Source organism: Bactrocera latifrons, unplaced genomic scaffold, assembly GCF_001853355.1.
Source record: "Bactrocera latifrons isolate USDA-ARS-PBARC rearing strain unplaced genomic scaffold, ASM185335v1 scaffold_1, whole genome shotgun sequence".
In the NCBI taxonomy this organism is placed as follows: domain Eukaryota; kingdom Metazoa; phylum Arthropoda; class Insecta; order Diptera; family Tephritidae; genus Bactrocera; species Bactrocera latifrons.
In genome coordinates this window covers 2,162,267-2,180,761 of record NW_017534407.1, presented here as the reverse complement: position 1 = coordinate 2,180,761, position 18,495 = coordinate 2,162,267, and the positions used below count along the sequence as shown (strand labels likewise).

The 18,495-nt window shown below is 39.0% G+C and overlaps 1 protein-coding gene across 5 annotated transcripts in view; it reads right to left on the bottom strand.

Annotated features, from left to right (window-relative positions):
- Positions 1-18,495, bottom strand: part of LOC108965494 (homeobox protein araucan-like) — a 101,451-nt gene that overhangs the window by 12,330 nt on the left and 70,626 nt on the right. For all 5 annotated transcript variants that reach the window (XR_001993109.1, XM_018927990.1, XM_018927975.1 and 2 more), the window contains exon 4: positions 10,696-11,279. Coding sequence is in view for 4 of the 5 variants with exons in the window: in XM_018927990.1 (XP_018783535.1) it covers positions 10,696-11,279 (584 nt within the window). In the remaining variant the exon portion in view is untranslated. The remainder of the gene's footprint in view (positions 1-10,695; positions 11,280-18,495) is intronic.

Below are 18,495 nucleotides of genomic sequence, written 5' to 3'. Positions count from 1 at the left end.
AGCCCACTGCCACGCCCACAAAATGGCGGAAACCGAAAACCTATAAAGTGTCATAACTAAGCCATAAATAAAGATATTAAAATGAAATTTGGCACAAAGTATCACATTAGGGAGGGGCATATTTGAACGTAGTTATTTTGGAAAAGTGGTCGGGGCGGGGCCACTAACCTACTAACTTTTTTGTACATATCTCGAAAACTACTATAGCTATGTCAACCAAACTCTATAGAGTCGTTGCTTTTAGGCATTTCCATATACAGTTCAAAAATGGAAGAAATCGGATAATAACCACGCCCACCTCCCATATAAAGGTTATGTTGAAAATCACTAAAAGTGCGTTAACCGACTAACAGAAAACGTCAGAAACACTAAGTTTTACGGAGGAAATGTCAGAAGGAAGCTGCATCCAAGCTTTTTTTTTTAAATTGAAAATGGGCGTGGCGTCATCCACTTATGGACCAAAAAMCATATCTCAGGAAGTACTCAATCGATTTAAATGAAATTCAGTATATAATATTTTCTTAACACTGTGATCACATGTACCAAATATGGGTGAAATCGGTTCACAATCACGCCTGAAATCTCGATTATCACTTTATCATGCGAAAGTATAAAATGTTTGGTGACACCCGAACTAAGCCCTTCCTTACTTGTTTTTAATGGTTTCGCCCGAAAATTTTTTTTTTTTTGGGTGTCCACTGCCTTCTCATCTTCGTTACTCATACTCGTATGACTTGTACCTAAGTTGGCAAATGCATTAACTAGTATTAGTTACTTTTGCTAATGTAAGCCACATATGGATATAAAAAGTAGTGCTCTCTAAAGCCACACTCCGTAAACAGCATGAACATCTGCAATGAGCGGCGCTTGACATCAGTGATGCACTACGTACAACACCGGTAATGACACTTGATGACATTCTTAAAGCACACATGGACCATAGCTGGCAGATGCATTGCTGCGCAAGTTGTTATCAAACTTTGGGAAACTGGAGGCATTAAGGGTTCCGAGTAATGCCATCTTTTTTAATTTTTTTTTAAGGAACATATTACAAGCAGCATCTTCTCCATACACATACAATATAGAGATGTAGGTGGAGTCAATTAACTCCTGTTTCAGATAGGCATTATACTCCTTGATTATGTTCTCAAAGATAGTCAAGGAATATATGACCTCACTAGAAGTAGCTTCATCTTCCATATTAAATATGACTGGATACGTGGGTACAGCGGAATCGTTGAAAATTGTGAAGCCAATGAGCTTGGAAAGGAAAGGAATCCATACTACATTTCCATCCGGAAGGGACCGGATCGGAGTTCCCCTGTCTTCATGCATTTGGATGCTGGAAATATGGACGTTGCGCGACGTCAACAGGCAGCCAGCACTTGTGGGGTTGAGAAAGTTTCTAGCCCAGAGTAAAGCGTATAAGGCCCATTGAACTGCTAGCTTCTAGCAAGTCTCACATATCCACAAAGTAAGGCGTCCCGGTTGAACTCTGTCCCATTGATATTATCGTGGAGAGGCTAAAGATTTCGGAGGGCTTGTCAAAGTTGCAATGCGGAAGATTAAATAATAACATCTCGACATTTTCTTCACCACTATTACTTTTTACGAACTCGGCGAATTTTTTGAAATAAATAGCAGCCAACTCAAAAAACTTGTGGCAGACTTTAGCAGTCAGTATGCAACAGTCTGTTTAATCTGTACATAACAGTTATGGGTATAATAACAAATAAGCGTTTTTAGGAATCGCAGTGGTTTAACGAGAAAATATTTATCTAATCTAACTAAGTGCTTCGTTATCATATGAAATTCGTTTTTACTCTTCTTCTCAAAGATCTTTCAATCAATCTTTTAAAGATTATGTTGTACTATAATAATATACACATATCTTTATGGTTTTTGGTTTTTTGAATGTCTCTTTGGATTTTGACAGTCCTTACTCCTTTTACTTCCGTAAAAATTTATTTTTCATAATTCATTAACTTTTTAGTATATGCTTCATACAAAACCAAATTATATGTACATTTCTTCGATATGCATATCCTCATTTTCTTATATTCTCTACTAAGCAACGTTATTTAAACTATAATCCATTAATACTTCCACAATTTATAACATTTTTAACCATTCACAGCAGTCTTTTCTGACATTATGTTATCCTAGTGTCAAGTACTTGTAATCCAACACTATACGAGTACAAAAGCACTTTATAACTCAGCACAACTAAAATAATGTAAAATGGGTCGCTTGCCCTGTGCACAACTTACACCGCTCACCCGGCTAATTGCAGCAGATAAGCATTCACACAAATGTAGTTATTTTAAGCGAGTCCACGATGTCACTTATAGTTGGCAAAAACTTTCAAAAAGTCCTTTTAAATAATTAATGTCAATTACCGGGCGGCAACTTGGCTCATCAGCAGCAACAGGAGGGAAATAATAGATGTGGAGTAGTGGCAATGGAAAAGCCCCAATGGAAAAAGGTGTATGCAATATGTGTGCCGTTAGCTGAAGGACTTTTCAAAGTGGCAACTTGACAAAATTAAAGCTGATAACATTCTGAGAAAAAGTCTCGTTTGTTTGTATGTATATAGTTCGTGCACAGAAAGTGTAGAGACAATGCCTGTCATAAATATTTTATAACATCAATTACAAAGCACTTAACTTGCATGAATTTAATACTCGAAAAGAAGTGAGACTTTTGCGGCGCTTTGATTACTTTTCAGCTCTGCTCGCTGCGCGGCAAACATTCATCATACGCCATCGCGTACCCCAGCAACGCGCAAACGGGACTGTCAATCATTTATCTTGTATCGTATACGTTCACCAATATGCAGAGATTTATGTATTTGTTTGAATGTGCATATGTGTATGTGTGTCGTATTGAAATAAGTTTGGGAATTTTTTTTGTTTGATTTTCGATTATTTTGTGTTGGTGGCTACCAGCGCCAGCTTCCAAATGCAAAAAAAAAGAGTGTGTGTTTGAAGGCCAGGAAGCGCAGACAAGTGTCAGCTGGATAAATATCCATCAACACGATAATTTCAACAGCACCACCCCCACGACCAACGTCAGCAACTGAAACAAAGTTTCTGCCATGCCAGTCGATACTCTGTCCCCTACCCTTACTCCGGGCTGTTTACCCTGTGAAAAAATATAAAGAACGCTGTTTTTGGCCAACTAAAGTCAAGCATTGTGTGCGAGCCTTTTGGCTCGTCGATACATACGACACCGATAGGCTATGATTTACTTTTGTTCAGATAGTAGATGGCGATGTGGCTGAAGGTCAGTGGAAGCAGTTTACCGAAAAATAAAAGCACAAAAACTAAATGATAGAAATACAACAAAATGCGTAAGTATGTCTGCGGCAGCTGCGACCTTCTTATAGCTGTTGTTTTTTGTTTTTTTTTTTGGTTCTTTTAATTTCTGTTAAAATTTCATTTATGTTCCGTTCATCAATAAAATTCATATATTTGGTAATTGAAAATATTCTAATGCTAATAATCTAAATGCTGTCAATAGGATTTTCAGATTATTTTTACTTATATAAATAGAATTGATTCGATTCGCCATGAGTTAGTCAGTAGTGTTCGGATCTATTGAGAGTTTAGAAAATATAGAATCACAACTTTGAGAAAGCAGCCTCACATTTTCTATAAATAATTACCTCTAATTTGGTTCTTGCTCTTACTTAACATTAGAGAGGTGTCTAGAGCTATGAATGCTAATATTTGCAAAAAAAAAAAAAAAGAAAAATAGAAGTAAAAGTCAGAAAAAAGTATATTAATTAGACATAGGAAAATTTTCGAATATGTCTCTGACGATAAAATATTTTTCCTTTAAAACCTTTATCTAGATAAAATTTTTTTATATCTGCTGCTTTGGTATATTACGGATTTCGTTGACAAAATTTTTCCTGCGGCCGTGAACCTAAATTATCGGCAAGTGGATTTGGCTAGCCAGTGAGCTTAAGGCCATTCTGTAGTTATGGGTTACGCCGGGATTATCAATATATATGGTTTTTTAATATATACTCTCGTTCATTCAATAGAACACCACAGGCTTCTTATATACCTAATACTTTCGCTTGGAAGAAGCTAGTGGTCAATATTATTGGAGTATATACCCGCTCCTACTCCACATCATTTTAGAGGACTTTAAACGTTGTATTATATTCACCTACTAATTCTTTTCTCCAGAGGCTTTCGTTATCCGAATATGGCTATTTAAATCTAGCTTTGGGATATTAGTAACAAGAGTTTATGATAACTAATATGACATATGAAAGTATCCCAGATGTTCTAAAGAAAAATCTCTCTTTTTCCCAATATTAGATAAGAGCAAAACTTGTATGTTTGCCATATAGGCAGTTGATCAACTTTCTTCATTCTGTGTTTTTAAAGCGTGTTAAGTTTATTACAAAGTTGCAGTTTCAGATAGGTTATGGGAACCAATGAATGTTCTATAGGAAAGTATACATGAATAACATCTTTACAGGTTCAGGCTTCCGGTTTATTTCAGCATACAAATAAGCTGGCTGCTATTAAAATCGTGGAGCGCACACTCTTTAGAGTGGTGACCATCCAATCCGAAAAGAGAGCGGCGATACTAGCCTGAAACTTGATGACTATACGCTCAGGCATCAAGTTACTTGGGATTGACTTGGGTATGTTTCTATATCAGTAATTGTAGAATGGTAAATAAGGTACTGGCAACTGTGCCACCGAGAGGTTTTTCTGTATCAGAATAAATCGTAAGAGGATTGGCGAGCTTAATGCCCTCAGCAAAGTTTCTTTTTGTTATAAGAGTTCTAGTTGAAATCTGCACGATCGAGATTTATGCGACAAGACGGAAAAGTGAACCAGATACCAATTGCATGAGCTGCTTAGAAGAAGTTGACATAGAATCATATCAACATTTTCTTCTTTAAAATCACGGCTTTGGTGGACTTAGACTTAAATATATCGGATCTCACACAATTAGACGCTCAGATGGAAAAGCGGATTGGTACCTAAGCATATTTTTGGGTACTTTGATAATGTTATCTGTTTTCATAATATCTCATCATTGCCCATGTTACTGTTAATCCTGATGATAAAGTAGTTCCTGCTCAGCCATCTAACCTACCCTTATGCCTAAATTGTCTTTTTTTAGACTAGCCTTATTTATTAGTATATTTTTACAAAAAAAAATGTAAAAACTTAGTAGCACACAAGCAAAAATAAATTAATAGATAATATGTTACGCTGTATTCACCTACAGCCAAGCACGTGTTACTTTGAGTCTCAAATATGTTCCCTGCGGGATTTACTAAGGCGACGAAACGTGCGGCTTCATCCTTTGGGCATATTTGGCTAATAACAAAAGAGATCTGCTTAAACGCAGCCACGAATTTCCGTTTTAAAGTGGAGAAGTGAAAGCGTTACAACAATGCTATACTCTACATATACCGTTATGTACTATAAACAGTTAATTCGCAACATGTCAGCGACCTCATCATCGAAATGTGAACTTCAAATTAATTTCCGAGGCGTTAAGTGAATGCAAAATTGAGTGACTCAATCACTAGCTGACAGACTTACGAACAGACTGACGGACTGACTGAGTGACTAGTAAATGTGTTGCGCGTCAATTGTTGCAAATGCCATTTGTGTTGTTGTCAATGATGAACTGCGTATATACACACACACAAATAAAGCCGCTCATATTGGAGACCGGAAAAGGGCGCATTAGATTTATGCCGGCCGACGTGAGCTGCATACGATTATAAACACAATAAGGCGGCGTGTGTTTGTTCCACACTGGGCTTGCATAAGAAATAGCCAAGCAGACGGCAATAAACCGAGCGGTCGCTAACATAGCCAAAGAAGCAAGCATACAAAGAAACCATGGGGAATACCGATGGATATTTGGTCGGTTAACCGAAAAACGTAGCCGCCAGACACGCGCCGCATAAAAGCCATGGCCGCAACTACCGTTAATGTACATACATAAGTTGGTAACACCCTCATTTCTAACACACTTCACTCGCGACTCGCAACACAGAAGGGTTGCTGTTAGTGCAACAGCCAGTCAGTGGCAATAAAGAAAGAGGAAACAACAGTGAAAGTGCTTGGAAGCTGCGACGACCACACTTGTGTCGCATTGTGGCAGCACTGCGTTTATTTCATATGCAGCAGCCAGCAGCACACAGAGTTATTATCAGTATTGCTGTTTTTATACACGCGTCCTTGCCAGCTTTCAATAATGCGAATGCGTGTGCAAATTTTTGGTAGCCCAGTAGGAAAAACGGAATATACTTTTTTTTTTGGATATTAGATATTATTTAGATATTTTCGCAATGGAGAAACCAATTTTTTAATGCAGTCGGAATTTTTTTATGGCAGGTATGTTATCTATAGGTTATTTCTGTATAAAGTTCGGTAAGTATTCAGGAAGGCTGTACCGACTGTTATTTGGTGAGAATTAAGATGCAAGCTGTTGCAGGCCTCGGACGTCGTGCTGTTCGCACCATATATCGCATCTTTTTTGTAGCTTGTGCCACAGAATATTTAGATTTTCGATGATGATGTAGAGAGGAAGAGGTATCTAGGGAGTAGGAGACTTCTATATGAGAGGTTTACTTGTAGGTTGAGACAATAATCCGTCTTAACGGTCGCGTAACTTACGAGTACATTCGGGGCGTTGGATTTATTGAGGGCTGGGGTTCTTGCTTACAGGGTTTTGGCCTGTGAATGCATTCTTCCAATCAGAGGTGCCTAAATGATAGTTTGGGGAGTTTATGGGGTGCGGGATTTAGATGGTATGGTGATTAGCTGGACCGATGGACACCGAACTGTTATGGTCGTATATGCTTGAGTTGTCTAACAGCCACTAATTTTCCCCGTCCTGCGATGTTAACATCTTATGAGTCGATGTTACGATTTTTCGAGAGAAAGGTTCTGCGAAAGATGTATGGTCAATGGAACGATGAGCTGTATGATATATACGACGACATTGACATGGTTCAGCGAATTAAAAGACAGTGGCAACGCTGCTAGGTCATGTCGTCGGAACAGACGAAACGCATGCCGGAGAAAGCAGAGCAGAGAAAGCAGAGACCTGGCTTCGCTTGGAATTTCCCATTGGCCCTAAACTGCGAAAAGGAAGAACGCGCCACTTTTATAAACTCGACAATAACCGTGTAAGCTGTGCCTACGCCAACAAAGAAAACAAATGAACGACTTTTTTTGAAAAATTAGTATCCTCAAAAATTTCGAAAATTGTTTTCCTAGATTGCATATAATTGAAGTAAAAATTTAAAAAAATCCCAAAACAACAATTTCCTAATGGGTTTGTATCGCACATTTTCTTGTTTACAAGTGGTTTGAGTTGAGCGGCTGTGGCGCATAAAATTCACACTAACGTAATAAAGAGCTCAACGACACTTAAATTGAATGCCACACGACTCACCAGCCGCCCCAACCATCGCCACACCTTTCATCTCTTCTACTTGATGACGGTCGGTTTGGTGTGAATAAGGTAATGATTTTCTCAGTTTCAGCCCTTTGTTTTCATTTCAGTACTTCCAAACTGCATTGCGCCCACATCGCCTTTACTTGCCACACGGCACGGCGGTTGTGGAGTTACTACCGTTCCACACTGCTCTCCTCGATAATACAAATTTTTGAGTATTTATGCTTTTATTATATTTGTTATTGTAGTAGAGCTTTGTTTTTGTTTTGTTTGCGCGGTCGTAAATGAAATTAACCCTCAAACAAAAAGGCGACATCATCGTTTCTATGTATTCATGCATGGGTGTGTGTGTGAAATAAAATCAGGTTGAGAATTTAATTTGGCGCAAAATGATACACCAAAACATCCCGAAAAATATGAGGGTGGTTTTTTGACTCGAAATGAAAGCAAATTGGAGTGATGACTGACAAGTGGCGTTATTGTTGTTGTAGATGCACAAACATACGCTCATACATATATACGTATCTTCAAAGCACGTTTGTCGAGCATTGAAGTGTGCCGGAGTGGCGTGAAGTGGTGTGGAGTGGATGACACAAGTTGACATTGAGAGGCACTTCGGTAATGGCCTCAACGTCATAAATGGACATACATTCAAAATTTGCACTTATTTTTTGACTTTCTTCCCTTATTATTCTTGTTTTTGTAAATGTTGACGGATGTTTTGGCATTGAAAAGGGCACAAAGTGCATATATTGGATATATGAAATTTACGCGCACGCATTGATTAACACGAACCACCTTTATTTTAGGTGAATTTAATGGAAGATTTTGGAAAAGTTTGATTTTATGATTTTTCACGCGACAACTGACCTTCTACAATATTTTAAGCAATTTATTTGCTTCTTTTTTTTTTTGTGTAAAGTACCACATACTTTTACGGTTTAATAATCGACCTTGTTGTGCTCAGTTTAAAACAAATCCTTGTGATGCTTGCCACTTAAACAATTTGTGTTCATCTGGGGAACCGTCAACAATGAACAAGAAATTTATTTTCACCATATCCTACAAAGTCTTACCAATGAAAATAATTTTCTTTTCGGGACGGTCCATGCTCAACTAAACCACATTTTTTACTCTTGAAACATATTGCTACAGAGTATAATTGTAAGTATTGCTTAAAACTAATCGAGAGCCCGTGCAAGCTGTAACATGAGTAAAAATTGATGGTGGCACCGCCTTCTAATAGTTTTAATGTACAGATCGCCTAGGCTATGTGTTACAGTAGCCAAATTCACTTGAGACATTTTTTATGAGAAAAGAAAATATGAAAATTAATGAAAGTGGTTGATAACTCCGCCCACTCCCCACATAACGGTACTGTTTAAAACTATTTAAAGCGCTATAAATCAATAACTGTGTCCTTTTAATCATATGTTGGACGTGGCGCTTCACAAACCCAGCGCACAACCCTAGCGAGGTATGTTTTGCCTTCTCATCTTAGCTCGCCTTCAAACGAATGGTTTTTTTTAGCTATCTAAAGAATATTTGGTCTAAGACCGGTCGTGAGCTGCTTGAGGCATATGTAAAAGAATCTTTTCTGGCCACTCCCAAGTAAATGGGTTGTTCTGTTGTTTGTTTTCTTTTAGTATATCTAAAAAGCAGAGTTTTTAAAATTAATCCTTAAGTTTAGAAAAATTTTAACACCAAGTTTACTAAGGAATGCAGAATATTTCAAGTCAAGATTGTCAAAATTTGTAGGTATTGAAAAATTGTGAATAATGCAATATATTCGTACCATATTATTTGAAAATTGTTATAACAAATAAATTTTTCTATTATTTGTATACACTAATTAGAGTATTTTAAATTTATGATGAAATTACTTACAACCAGAAGTACGTGGAAGACCCCATAAAATGTATAGATAAATGATCAGTATGTTGAGCTGAGTCGCTTTGCTCATATCAATCTCTCTATTCGTTTATCCGATGATATGTCTATCTTTGTAAATATATAAAAACTAGCTCCTTAGCTTTTGAGATATCAATCTGAAATTTTGCACACGTCCTTTTCTCACCAGTTTCTCGGGCCTTTTTCGGACCTTTCAAATTAGGTCATTGTTTAAAAAACTTTGTTTTATTTCACAAGATTGCTGCATGAAGAGTGGAAACAATTACTGCCTACACCATTACAAACATCAAACTAATTTTCGACTTATATAATGTATAGCTGCCAAACAAACTGACTGATAAAAATAAACTTCTGTTATGAAAAGCTTTATCGTATTGAGGTATACTCGCGAAATGTGGCATGGATTATTACCCAGGTTAAGGCTATGATCTAAGGTTTTTTTTTTTTTAGATCGGAGTACTAATGGATATAGTTGCAATACAAATTAATCGATCAAAATCAAGTTCTTTTAAGAGAAATTTTTTATTCGACAACATGTTTTTGAAACTTGGATTATGAGTTACGTTTTTTGCTGTATTTATAAACATTGTTGATATTAGAAATCTACCTGTGAAGCCAAAGTTAAGGCTGTTGCTTGTTTTAACAACTTCTCCAAATTAAAGACAATTATGGAACACCCTGTACACTTTGTTATCTTTTATAAAAATTTTATACACGCTCGTTAGAACAGTTTGTATAATCACAGATCATAAATAATGAAGAATTTTTAACTTCAAGTAAACCCCTGAGTGCAACAACAAATGCTGTTTCATAAAGCGAAAATGCCCGTGAATTTCGTCCATTAGGTGTGCCACAATGGTATATGGCGCCTCGCATACAAAGCGCACAATTCAAAAACCAGAAATCACTTAGTTGCTGGCAGTTAGCAGCTGCCGAAATAACTGCAAAAACAACAATGAGCAAATCAGTAGTCACAACAACGGCGCAGAAGCAGCAATTGCAGCGAACGAAACTTCCTACAAGACAATAGAGTCGCCAATAAAGCAAGCAACAGAACAATTGCGCCATTGAATTGCATTTGTGATGAACAAGTGAAGTATTTAAGAGCACAAAAAGCACACACACACAGCACGCGCATATTCGTACGCGCAAGGGACGCGCACGTGCAGGCATTCAATTATGCCACCCACACGCCAGTGCCAGTCAAACAATGCTGATGCGCCGCGGCAGCGCACAGGACCTTGCTCAAACCAAAGTGGCTCTGTAATGCGCCTTTGCAGTGGTAATATGTTGTATGTCTTGCAGACGGCTTGACTGGAGGGAGCTTACCTTTTGCAGGTTGTATTGCACCGACGGCGCCCACACTCGTGCCGCCGATGTGGGAATGTTGGTTGGTTGCCGCCGATACCGTCGACGTCGCAGCCGCAATTGTTGCACCCACGCCACTCACGCCAACATCCACGGCACCTGCTGCCGCCGTCGTCGATGTATTTGCCGCAACTGTTGTGTTGTTGCCAATTGTAACGTTTATGGCGCCGCCAGGGTACTCCATGCCGAGTGGCCGCCTGCGCTCCGCACAGCCAACGCCACCAACACTAATGCTATTCATGCTCATCTCTTCACTGTGTCGTGGTTTCTCCTCGTCCGAGGCCAACGCGTCCTCATCTTCGTCTTCGGTGCGATTCTTTGGCTCCCAAGTCATTTTGTTGTCCTTTTTGAGGCGTCGGCGCGCATTCGCAAACCACGTGGACACCTGTGTCAGTGTCATTTTGGTGATAATGGCCAACATGATCTTCTCGCCTTTGGTCGGATATGGATTCTTCTTGTGCTCACTGAGCCAGGCCTTCAGCGTGGCTGTGGATTCACGCGTGGCATTCTTCCGCCGCGACGCTAAATCATAACTGGCGCCATAACTGCAACGAAACGAAATAAAATACCATATAAATAAGAAACATAAATAGTGTAAAGACGGAGGTGAAGGAGAAATGTTGAGAAAATGAAATACTTTGACTTGTTTATTGGTTCAATTGCATGGCGCATTGCAATGCTGAAGTGACGCAAAATATGTGCAGCCCCCCCTTAGTGCAGGTTGCAACAACAAAAACGCATCTGCCAAGCGTTAATGGGTTAATGTGCACAAAAATAGCGCCAACATAATTCAAAGACGCCAGCGTGCCTCAGCGCAACTTGCCACGAGTGATTGCGCAATCGCAAAGGAAGGTGCGCTCTCCCCCCCGCCCCCCGCTGAATGTCCCATTAATGCTGTCGCTCCATAACGCGTTTGCTTATTTATGCAACCTAATGTGAGGTGCTCTCGGTTGCGCCACACTCAATGGGTCTAGTTGACTGAGTTCCATTTCAGTGGGCACAACAGCTTTAGGCCCTGCAACAGCGCCGCAAATAATTCATGACTTTATTAGCCGACATCATTTCTCGCTTACTTATGTATGTGTCCACCACTTGCTGCTCTCCTTTCCATCGCTATTGCACTGGATTTGGTGTATTGGCAACCCAGTTGTTGCAACATTTGCCACCACGTCTCCAGACAGCCGTGAAGGTGACGGCGGGCGGTCGCCGCCGCTCAGCAGGTGTTTGTTGTTTTGATGTATTCTTTCGTTCTCGTCGCCATGACACTTTATTTATATTTGGGCATTGCATCAGCAGCAGGATGCCGCTTATGGATTGCACTTTTTTGCGTGTAGGAGTTAAGTGAGAGAGAAATGTGGCAGATGGAATTGTAATGTGGTGTCAATGTAAGCTGTGGTGCGTATGCGCTGTAAAAAGGGCATAATTTTTTTTCATATATAAAAATTAGTTACTTATATGACTGGGATTTCGTTTAGACTACATATTAAACATAACTTTCCATTCCTAACCTTACGGATTAAAGGAAAAGAAGTCATGGAGGTCGATAACGAAGGACTTTTCGTAATCTAGAGCGATAATACTACTAGTTAGAGAATAGGTTACGTTAGATGGTTGATCGATGGTGGCATGTGGACTAGTATATGTAGTCCATTGAGCCAAAAGGCTTTTGCAATAGTGATAAAGTCTGAAACTGTTGATAGAGAGCTCCCCATAGTAAACCGCGCCACCAACCTTTCCCCCAAACTTTGACCCGTGCGTAAATAAGCACACTGGCCCTCTCCTCCAATGGCTTCTTCCCATCCATAGCTCCCTTGTCGGTATATGGGAAGAGATCGAGCCGCTGGAATTCGGTTTGGCAACTCCATCATCTGGATGATCTGATATGCAGTCAAAGTGTGTGGGGATATCCAAGTTATCAGATACGCGTTGTTTTAAGAACCCAGATTCTCTGAGTATCATATCAACTTTCACTTCCATACACCTTCCGTCTACGGCACTATCTGCAAGATGGCGTTAAGTGCTACACTTGGAGTGTGCCTTAGTGCAGCACACAGGCTGATGAGCGCTGCCCGTCGAATGCAAGTGTCTTTTCCAAAGCCCTCCACTACATAAAGATACCATTGAATATAATGGGCTTGACTATGGTGTTATAGAGCAAAGGAATACTTTCGGAGAGAGACCCCACCTCTTGCCAATGGCTCCTCCACAGCATTTTAGAGCAATCGATGCCTATTTTGCTCGCTATTATATATTCGGCTTTCATGAAAGCTGAATGAGCACTAGATATTTTTGAAGATGCAGTTTCATTTGTTTTTTTTTTAATATCCCACATCGTACGATAGCTTAAGAAAGGTCCCAGGTGCACTGAGACTGAATAATACACTTACAATGCAATAGTAATTGAAGACTGATTTTATACAGTTTTTAAAAAATCTGAAATGATCTGCGGTTAGCAAAACGCTTTTTCACATCTAGTAGCAGTACGCTTAGTTGAAATAGATCTTAAGATAATCTGTTAAGCTGAACAAATGTGATCTAATCAATACCCTGTAAGCCAATGCTCGGTTAAACCGCTGGATAATTACCCAAAAGCGCTACCAGAACATTATGTTGAAGTTTCTAAAAGTTTCTTAAAGCCAAATCGATAATTCTGACTGAAAATCTTTTGTATAATTACTATGAGCAAAAAATAGTAAGACTTTGTTCATACTTTTAAAATTCTTAGCTTATTCTTCGAAATTTATGTCGTCTCCCTCAAAGTAATTGGCCTTGGCCCGAATACACTTTTGCCAACTTTTTTCCAATCTACCTTTCTTCGCTTTTAATGGCTTCAGTTGACTTAAAACGTTCTGCTCGTAACGGTAGTTTCAGTTTGCTGAATAGCCAGAAGCCGCACGAAGCTAAATCAGGTAAATACGGTGGTAAAGAAAAAGTATGGGTTGAATATTTAGCGAAACCTCACGAAGTAAGAGTGATGCATTGTCGTGGAGCAAAAACTAAGAGTTGTCTACCCATAATTCCGCTGTTTTTCACAAAAATTGAGTGGTTTTGGAGTCAATCGTACTTTTAGTTTTCTTATGGCCAAATGATTTTTCAAAATTGTTTAACCTCATCCTTCCTGTAAACAATTATCCCCAAAAGCCTTCTTCAACACTGTGAACGCTTTGGCACCAGAAATTTAATTGCGCACACGAAATTTAATGGAACTTCTTTGTTGAATAATTTCACTGATCGTAAAAATCAGCAGTGATACAAACTTAAATTAGTCTCACTATTTTTTGCCTGCAGTAATAAGAGAATAATATCGAATGAGATCTATTTGAAGGCGACAATATTAATGTGAACGAATGAGTAAATCATTTGTGTTTACAAAGAACAAAATTCTCGTTATGTAAGATATACCACATTATTAGTTCCAGGTTGTGAGCCATTAAGCAATGACTGCGGTCTACAAAAACAAAAAAAAAAAAGGTTAAGACTGTACTGATAGTATACACTCTACGGCTAATGTGTAAATTATTACCACATTTCCTCCAGTTAATTCATCTATGTATTAGTACGCACGACATTAAGATAATCGTACGCTATTGAACTTTAAATTGTCCTTCCACAATATTTGCACTAATTTACTTATGTAACTCAATGAAATAAACCGAATATCACATTTGAATGCAATAAGTAAATAAATACAGCAGAGGGTAAGGTATAATATTTACCACTTAATTTTCGCAAATAAAAGAGTCATTCGGGTAATTTTTCATCGAACGCCCCGAATATTAACACGTCTCATTGGGGAAGCACTTGAGGGTGTAATACAAAGCAAATAAAATAAATCAAATCAGTGCGCAGTCAATTCAGGGCACTTCAGGCCATGCCAAAGCAGTCAACGGCATGCCGAGCATTGCCTTGACGTGCCACAGCGTTGCGCACTGTTTATGCCACATGGGCGACGCAGCATGTGAGGCGCATTGCAGCGCAATCAGTTTGTGAAATTTCCACATGTTGTTTGTTGTTGCTGCCGTTTTTATTTTGTTGACTATTTTCGGTTTCGGTTTTCACGCGGGAAAAAGTTTTGCCAAGCAATAAAATTTATGCGCGCACGTCATTCATGCCTCACCGCTGCCCCGCCACACTTTGGCCGAATAAGCGCTACGCGTGATCCCTTTCGCAAGGCACTTTATTGCATGTGTGTGGCATAACGCCCTTAGCGCTTGTGGCATGATGGGTGGGGGGAGATGGCTGGCACACCAAAGCAAATAATTCATTCGAAATGCGAATGAAATAAAATAAAATAAAATCATTTACAAAATTATTCGGTGGGCAGGGTATGTTGGCCACACTCCACAACCGGAGGGGTGTATATGAAATTTCAGCGTTTCACATATGTAGATGGTACATGCACACATATGTATGTGTGTGACCTTGGCATGCATGGCGCAGATTTTCACTCTCCAACACCTTCATGATTTCCAAAAACTTACACATACATACATACTACATATATTATAATATGCACATGAACGCACACACACATGTAAACTAATCGAAATGGTGTCATTATTTCCTACTTTGCTACAACACCCGACCGGCGTGCCGCTTGAGTGGCGTGAGCGAGCGCAAAATGAAACGCGCTCACGCTTTACACATATGTAGCGCTCTGCTGACTGATGAATTATTGTGACAGGCCGCAGAAAACCTATTAAATTTGCGTCTAGATGGCGCTACTTAAATTTGTCAAAATGTCTTTTTTACGCGCCCAACGCTCAGCGCGCAACCGGTTTTGGTGTGGTCGCTGGCAAATGTGGAATTGGATACTCGCACGCACACTCATAGCTCACGTGTCACAGCAGCAACAATAACAACAACAATAACAATAAAAGCGAACGCGAAACTTTGATTGATATCGAAATGTCACGCAGACGCGCATGTGGCTAATAGGCCCTGCGGTTTCAACCATTTGCTATTTTACCATTCATTCGCCTTTAACCATTTACCATTTGCTTTGTAAGCGAATTGATTTCGGCTCTTGTATTGGCCACCATTTATACGCGCGAAATTATTGTGTGAAAATTTAAATCCGCTCAGCGCACAGCTGCTACACTGTTAAGGCATTCTCTACATACTCTAAACATATAGTATGTATATATAYATACATACACACATATATGTATGTTTGTAGCAAAAGTCCATATGTGATTTTGGTTACTTGGACACGCGGTTGACAAATTGCGGCATTCTATTTGGCTTGTAGGTCTAATGCATATATTAGATTTAGGAATAAATGAACGCGGGCAGATTAATTGGCTTGGCTCACGGATCATTGCTAGACAATTTCACTGTCCAAAATAATATTTGTTTATATAATATATATATTTGTTCTTTTACAGGTTCTTCTATGTTAAATCACTTTGTATATATGTCAAATGCAATACCAAAAAAATCATTAGTGTTTCTTATAAGCTTATCTTTCTGAAGTACGATAAATGCATTCGGTGACTTTTTCGATGAGCGAAATTATTCAACAAAGAAGTTTCATTTAACTTTGTGTGCGGAATCCAATTTAAGGTGCCGAAACGTTCAGAATGTTGGCAAAGATCTTTGGTAATAATTATTCTACTTAAAAATAACTCAGAAAATGGATAATAAAAATATGAACTGCCTTTGTTTCGACACCAAAATTTTTTGCCTCTTCGCGCCTATGAATTAAGGGGGGTATACACTAGCAAAGAGAAAACACGCAATATTACATTAATCAATATTCCAACCAAACTCTCCCAGCAGAGGTCAGTTTAAGCAAGTAAGCGAAATTAGTAGAGCAGGACGCCAGGGAAACAATGGAACATCTCTTGTGCACTTGTCCCACATTGGCAAGATTATGCTGTAAGCATCTGCGGTACTAGAGGAGGTAACGATAGTGATGCCGCAGAGTCTGTTAAAATTCTCGTCAAGCGCAGTTATTATTAACCATGATTACTCCTCTTCGATTTAGAAAGTGAATTCCATCTGATATCGCAAAAGACCATACTGATCTATGCATGGCTTGTTGTCCTACCATATTAATCTAAACTAACCTAACTTCTGTACCGAGACACCTACAAAAACAGATTATCAATAATGCTACTCATATTATTTAAAAATATAAATATAATTTTTACTGCAAAATTTGTTAGTTATTAAATTCGCAACCCTGATCAGAGTCAACGTAAATAAATTTCATCAGAAATAACGGGTGTYCTTCAAAGGTGTGGATTTTATTGAACCAACACATTTTTTGGAGTTTGTCTTTTTGATTTTGTTACTAGATTTATACTCAATTTGGTATGCTTCCGAACCAATATTCGGCCAACAATATCGCCCAGCCACACACACCACGTTTACTCTAGTGACTAATGAGCATTCGCAGTGACATCGCACAGTGCCCACCAAAGATGCTTCCAATGAAGTATCGAAGTTCAAAGCGCAGTAAATGAGTTCATTTGCTACACAATTGGAGCTGTGCTATTCCAGCCTCAGTGGTCACTTAGTTGAAGAAAATTTTTAAAGGTAATGACAAACTCTTTTTAATAACAAAACAAAATTCTAATAAAAAGCACCTGTCTGATTGATAATAGAATTTAGCGTGAGTCTAATTGAATGCATTTAGTTTCGATTGTAAGCAAATATTATGAATATTAATGTTTATTTCTATTTGAGTTATACCCCGAAAGATTTATATGTATTATTTTTTATAAACAGGCTTTCCGAATATTTGATATGCCACTTATATTTATATATTTAAATCGCCCGCAACTTAAATCACTTTTCTTTTCAAAAACAACAAATTTGCCACAATAAGATAAAAAATAAATTTAAAGTCTATGACAAATTGCCGCGCAGCAAACTCAAACAAAGCCATTAGTCTCGAGCAAAGGATATGGCAAACGCGAGAACACGTGCCCATACATTACCGCCAGCATTACCGAGATAAAAATTACACTAAGGAAATATCATTTGGCATATCACAGTTCCGCATACAATTCAAAAACAATGAGGCAACAGTTCAAGTGGCAGACAAGTGCAAGAGATTTGCGATTTTTCTAGCGGATAACAACAGCAACGCGAAAGTGAAGTATTTATCTCAAGGGCATTAAACAAAACAGAAGAAAAAAAATGAAAAAATGTGTGCAAAAAATAGAAAGAAATGTTTTGCTGATAGCTAGAAAAGAATGGAAGACAAGTGTACGGAAAGAATTTCAGTTTCAACGCTTGCGGCACAGCACTCCCTGCCAAACTGCCTGCGTGGCTGTCTATCATGGCCTGCACGGGATGCACAAGTATGCCATAGAAGTGGGTGGAGCGGCGGCGGCGACATGTATCGATGACTGATTGATGATGAAGATGAGCCATGTAGAAATCTACAGCCGATACTTTGCGCAAAACTTTGTCGTTAAAAACGCTCCCCCAGCTCACAATTCCCTGCGCTGACGAGGAGCTTGTGAATTGCGACCAAATGCGAATTACTTATTCATACTATATGTTGATGATGAGTTGGGGCAGCAGATGGGCTGGGTGATGCGGTGTATGTCGTGTGGCGGGAGAAAGTGGGTGGAGTTGCACAAATTATAGCAAACAGAAAAGCGCACACAAATGAGTGCCATTTTACCAAAGCAGCTGTGCGCAGAGCTACATACTCCTAAGTATACGTATGTGTGTGTGTGTGTGCAAGCGTGTCTTCCTACTTTTCCACTGACTGTGATAGATTCTAACGCTTTTGGGGGATGG